This window comes from Ochotona curzoniae, unplaced genomic scaffold (assembly GCF_017591425.1).
Source record: "Ochotona curzoniae isolate NIBS_2020 unplaced genomic scaffold, NIBS_Ocur_1.0 scaffold_4921, whole genome shotgun sequence".
Taxonomy (NCBI): Eukaryota; Metazoa; Chordata; class Mammalia; order Lagomorpha; family Ochotonidae; genus Ochotona; species Ochotona curzoniae.
In genome coordinates, this window is record NW_024467125.1 from 363666 (window position 1) to 370445 (window position 6780).

The following is a 6780-nucleotide window of genomic DNA, read 5'->3' on the forward strand; positions in this document are numbered from 1 at the left end:
AGCTAAATGACAACTATTTGTGTTTGCAGCAGAGTGGGATAAAGAAAGAAAGAGGATTCACCTGGGTGCATCATTGTCTCTTGGGAAACACCTGCTTTCTGTCCTGGCCTGAGTGCCACGGGCCGGCAGATGCTTAGAGGTCAGGGAGCTGCTTAATGAGCAGTGACAGGGGTTGTAAGTACCTCCTTTGCTGTGCTCCCTCAGACTGTGCAACCATGGGCTAGAAGCAGCCTGCTTGTTGCATTTGCTCCCCACGTCTAGCTCAGGGACCAAAGCTTCCCTCTTTCCTGCTGCTGTGCATGAGACTGAGCTTCAGTCTGCAGCATCCACCATCCAGGGAAGAGTTTGGGCATCCCTACAGATGCAGTCCTGCTACAGTTGCCATGCAAGTGAGTCTGGTAGGCACTGCAGGAGGGGTCTCAGGCTGTGGACACAGACAGTTTTCCCTGGGGTTAACTTAGAACTGAACAAACCTAGCCAACAGCTGGGATAGGTCTGGGGTAGTGACTGCTATATTTAGCTAATGAAAACATTTGCCAGTAATTATCAAAGGGGAGGGAAATTTTGGATCTCCTAGGGCAATGTCCATTTTTTTTGAATCAATGATGGCAAGAAAAGGTCAATTCTAATGGAGAGTGAGTGTCTTAAATGCCCTAGAGTAGAAGGGGTCAACTTTGGAGCAATTGGAGATCTGGGGGAGTAGAGAAGCAATTTCCTGTATGGAGGGACATGTGATAGAGTGAAGTAATACTACCTTTGCCATGTGAAGGGATTTTGGTTGTCCAACACATAAAATGGATTACAGAAAGTGTAATCACAATCCCTGGTCCTGGAACAGCATTTGTGGACTGAATCACTACCCTGCCTATTCAGGCAGTGAAGAGTTGCTGTAACTGTTCCAGTATTGACAGGAAAGGACCAGGAGAAGGGAAATGTCTGCATGGAAATCCTGACAGTAGCAGCTGCTGGAACACAGAGGTCTCAGTGTCTTCTGTCTACTCTCACTGCACTCTCACATGACTCGATGTTGTCTTAAAAATGCAGTAAGAAGAGCTTTATCAAAGATACCTGCTTGACAATTATTGCATCAGCTCTGAGTTGGATACACTCAACGCTTTCCAGCCACTCTCATTTTCTCCTTCAATTTCAGCACTTTCATGGTGTGCTCTCAGGTGAGTTTTATTTCTGTCTTTGTTGTTTTCTTATCTACAAAGATTGAGCATTGTTAACACTTTATTTCTGCCATGTAGTTCTTTAATAAGTACTTGAATATGCTTCAGCATAATAAAAAAGTGAATTTACAAGGTAGGTTGTTAGGATACAAAATGTCTGGTGCAAAAAACATCTTAATCCAAACTTAGGAAAGGTCATCAATATTTTGAGAACTCTGTTTCCCAAAAATGTATGCACAAAAATTAATGTATCTGTTAGTTGCATTTTCCAAGACATTGTGATGGATCCAATACATAAAATTTAAGAGAAGTTGTGAAAGCCTGTATTTTTCTATTGTCAGAAACAGTAACTCATTCTCAGTTCCAACCTCACTGTTACTAAATCAAACAAAATTTGGTTTTTCAAACAGAGTCTTAATAATTTAGTTTTAGGTATATTTCCAACCTGCTCAATGTTCAGTTGTTCTTATCATTTAAAATCCTTTGTAATTCCTCCTTGCCTACATCATTGAATCGTTTAATAAAAATCATAGCAATTTTGCCTTCAGTTGCATTATTAGACTGAAGATCACTTTATCTTTCACAATCGGAATTGAATCCCATATCTATTAAGATACACAGAACCAACCATATATTATGCACTGCTTCTTCTGATTTTTTCATGCATTTAATTGAAAAATCAATGGTGCATTTGGAACCACTAATACATATATATTTCTTAAGTGGTCAAATAATATCTCATTAAAATATAAGAAATATTTGATCATTTACAAAAGGCCTGATTGTGGGAAAAATCTGAGTCAGTGATTCCACTGCCAGGGTCCAAAATGGGAACAAAGGCATCTCCAAATGCAGCAGCCACATTTTGAAGATGAAAACATGAATTTTGGTTTTCTTCCCTGTTGGTTACATTTTTTGTGTATGAATATGACTCAGGTTCAACTACCTGTTTCTGGGTTCACGTGCACCACATGAAACTGAGAAATCAAACTCAGCTGTCAGAATTCCTTCTCCTTGGATTCTCAGAGGACCCAACACTGCAGCCTCTCATCTTCGGACTTTTCCTCTCCATGTACCTGGTTACTGTAAGTGGGAACCTGCTCATCATTCTGGCCATCCTCTCAGAATCTCACCTCCACACACCCATGTACTTTTTCCTCTCCAACCTTTCCTTCTCTGACATCTGCTTCATCTCCACCACCATTCCCAAGATGCTGGTGAATATCCAGACGCAGAGCAGAGCCATCAGCTATGCAGGCTGCATCACACAGATGTACATTTTTATACTCTTCACAGTTTTGGACAACTTTCTCCTGGCCGTGATGGCCTATGACCGGCTTGTGGCCATCTGCCACCCCCTGCACTACACTGTAATTATGACCCCTGAGGTCTGTGTCCTGCTGGTTCTGGTGTGCTGGGTCATTAGTGTCCTGCATTCATTCTTACAAAGCTTACTGGTTCTGAGGCTGAACTTCTGCACACACATGGAAATTCCCCACTTTTTCTGTGAGTTGAACCATGTGATCCAACTTGCTTGTTCTGACACCTTTTTCAATGACTTCATAATGTATTTCACAATTATACTGCTTGGAGGAGGTCCCCTGGCTGGGATCCTGTACTCCTACTCTAAAATCATTTCCTCCATCTGTTCCATCTCCTCAGCTAGTGGAAAGTATAAAACCTTTTCCACCTGTGCCTCTCACCTCTCTGTTGTCTTCCTATTTTATGGCACAGGTCTAGGTGTGTATCTCAGTTCCTCTATTACCTATAACTCACACTCCACTGCCGTGGCCTCAGTCATGTACACAGTGGTCACCCCCATGCTGAACCCATTTAGCTACAGCCTGAGGAATGCAGACATGAAGAAGGCTCTGAAAAGACTCTTGGTCCATAAACTGTAGTAGAACCCACAATGTTAGGGTTGACCAGAGTCAGTGAGTTCATGTCTCAAGCCTCAGTGTCAGACACTATAATGCATTTATCAGAGGAAGTAATAGTACTTTACTTGCTCATTCTGTTCACTGTCTTGCTTTTAGTAATATTAATTCTTTTGTGTACACTGTAAATGTATTTCATTGTGTGTTATCTCTTAAATATCAACACACTTTATTTTTGATTTCTCCTTTTTCCCACTTTCATTGTCAACATTATTCCAGAAATACAAGGGGCTCAAAAATGTAATGAAGAGATGGGTGTTATTCAGTTGATAGTTTATGTGCTAGACCTTTAATTCCATTTGTACTTTTTACAGTGCATATACTACTTTTTATACTTCATGCCTATAAATTTCATATTCTTTAACTATCACATAAATTTGTCTTTTGGGGGATTGGTGTATTTCAATATTTATAATGGTCTCAACCTGCACTGAGTTTATTGCAAAAAGACAAGATTTCATTCCTTTGATGGCTTTGTTTTTGTGTTGTATATATGTACCACATTCACTATTGATGGGAATCTTAGTTAATGTAGTCATTACCCATGCTCCTTGAACTGCATGAAGTAAAGTGTGCTGAATTAAGATTTTCATGTATCTCCTGATACAATTTCTTTTCAAATAACATCATTCCAGAAACCCTTCAAAACAAATGAATAAACAAACAAACAAACAAAAATCTAGAATGGACAGACAACCACAAGGAAAGCTTAGAATCAGACAGGAAATGGTCAGCGGGGATTCACTCATACCTCACTAGGTGGGACACAAACATTAGTTACCCCTCACTGGAGTATTGGGGATTTCTTTGCACACCCATCCTAAAAAAAAAAAAAAAAAAAAAAAAGTTCTGTACCTAAACTGATGACGCATGTCTTGCTAGAGTTATAAGCCAGTTCAGACAATCCAAAAAACAACCAAGTACAGCAAAATCATGCTTCAACACTATAAACAGCTAAATACTAAAATGAAAATAGACACGAGACAGCTGAATAGTAGGTGTATAGAACCCGGTTAATATAAACCAAAAATGATATGTCTATGAAGAAGTCACAGGAAGCAGTTGAAAACCTGCATTTTTGTATTAAAATGTTGGTTAATCAATACCATGTCAATTAATGCCATAATGTTGTAAATTGTTGTTGATGTTATGTTGAGGCTTTTAATTGATTGGGATGATACTTTGCCTGGTATACCTTACCTGAGACCAGAGATGGTCTCACCAAGAAATCATTGAACTCACTAGGATAATAAGATGCTGGACTTTATGCTTGGTAAATACTTCCAGTGAAAGAACCTCAACTGAATTTGAACTGTGGCAATGCAACAAGGTGGAGAAATCCACCATGGGGAGAGGGTTCAGGGAGGGCTGGGGGGAATCCCAGTGCCTATAACACTGTGTCATACAATGCAATACAATTAAAATAATAAATAAAATAAATTACAATTTAAAAAATCATAAGATGGTATTCAATGTTCTGTTTCTTAGCTTGGTAGTTTATTTTTCAGATGACATACATGTAAAATACATATACGAATCATTATACTAAAAGGTTTAGATATTCTATTGCAACATGTCCCAGAATGACACATATTCCATGCTTTTTCAAAACATGATAGCTAATATAGAATAAACATAAAAATCTGCAATGTGTTAGAATGAAACTGGCATCTTTTGATTTGATTAGTTTATTAACCCTTGTCAACACTCCCATATAGCCATAGTCTTTCTGCCTTTTCCGTGTCAGTAAGACTCTGATTAAAAGTTGAAGTTACATTATTGTAAAAATTTCAAGGAAAAATAAAAGAATGAAGGAGAGCTGGATGCAGAGGATTATGTTTAATTTGTTAGAACTTTATACAATGCCCAAATATATTCTCTATATATCCATAAACATTTTTTAAATACAATTTTTAAAAGTAATAAAACTTCCCCATTCGTCAGCTAAACTCATGTAATTCAATGCTGCTCCTCTTTGTGCTGGTGTAGGAATTTTGTGAAAGCTCCTGTTTCTTCATTTGAGTTCTGAGTATTCTTTCGATTCCCGCTATGACGTTAAGTTATCATAAACCTGTCCTTGTTGAAATCCTTCAATGAATGTTCTGAAAGGTGAAAGACACTTTCAGATTATGGTTATTTGCAAAAACTTTCCGAAGACACTTACTAGCATTTAATAAAACTTGAAGTATATGTGCATAAAATCCCATGAAAGTGGCATTGATTTCCACACAACCAAAATAAAGTTGTTCACATATCAGATTTCTAAGTATTCACACTTGTTTCTGAGACACGCATGAGAGTCCTCATAGAAATACATGCAACAGAGAATATGACTCAACTGATTATCTCAATGATCTACAATTCCACTCTATGACATACAGATATGTAAATATGACTTCATGAAAATATGACTCAGCAGGTTCAGCTGATGTGTGAAATGCCATGGCCCACATGGAAGCAACTTTCTGAGTCTCATCAGGTGCTCCACTTATCCATTTCTGGAGAATGCATCTGGAATGGCTGCAGATGGGTGTAGATTCCTGTTACCCAGATGGGACGCTGGAATGAAGTTCCTGGCTTCATGGAATCCCAGACCTGGCTTTCATGATCCATTGGGAGTGACCCAGCTTAGGGAAGATCTCTCCATCCCTAATTCCCTCCCTCTCATTCTCTCTGTCTCTTTGCCTTTTCAATAATGATCTTTAGAAATATGACACAAAGAAAGTAAAACATTTCTTAACAGTGCTTCTTTTTCTCTTTACATTGTCAACTAAACCCCATTATGTCTCATCTTCCTTTCTTTCTTTCTTTCTTTCTTTCTTTCTTTCTTTCTTTCTTTCTTTCTTTCTTTCTTTCTTTCTTTCTTTCTTTCTTTCTTTCTTGATTCCTATAGACATTTCAGAGGTCTTTTCACACATCCTGGTGTTAGTTATATATATTTTAATTCAACTACCTTTATCAAAAATTTGTAAACAGATTTAAAATATACAGTGCCAAACTTTGAAGAAAATGTATATACCTAAAATCAAAGACATAACTACACATGGACTTTAAAAATATTTTTTGGCCTATATTAACTTACCTATACTAACATTTATTTATTTTTTTAATTGTAAGAGTGAGAAAGTATTAGAAAAAGATAGATAGAGAGATCTCGTGTTCCCTAAGTAGTGATAACAGCTAAAACTAAACAAGGTCAAAACACATGGATGGCAGAGGACCAGACATGTAGGCCATTTTCCACCACATTCTCAAGGACATTACAAGGGAAATGGGTCAGACATGGATCATAACTGCAAAGGCTGCTGGCCCCTAGGCAACTATTACATGCTTCGAGAAAAGCAGCTAGTAGCTTGTGGGCATTCTGGGCAGATTAATGCCAAATCTGTGTTAACTATCTCACTATTCCTCTCTGTCTCCTTTCTGTATATCTGACTTTCCAATAAAAATAAAATAAATCTTAAAAAAAATGAAAAAATGAATCCACCTGACACTCATGAGAGCTGGGATTGTAAAATGAACAAGCGGGGCCAGCACATGTCAGGTCCTGGGCTGAAGGCAGATCATGCCAAGCATGGTCACTGCTATGCTTGCATGTGTGAGAACTGGGTCTGTGAACAAGCCTTATGGCAGAACTTGGGAAACACCCTACAAGTCTGTAGTTCCCCGTG

General features: G+C 38.3%; 1 protein-coding gene across 1 annotated transcript; it reads left to right on the plus strand.

The window, feature by feature from the left end:
* The first annotated feature begins 2140 nt into the window (after positions 1-2140).
* Positions 2141-3073, plus strand: LOC121149982 (olfactory receptor 7A10-like). Its single transcript, XM_040970612.1, has one exon. It carries the CDS (start codon positions 2144-2146, stop codon positions 3071-3073), a length of 930 nt encoding a protein of 309 aa, XP_040826546.1. The 5' UTR covers positions 2141-2143.
* Positions 3074-6780: the final 3707 nt, after the last annotated feature.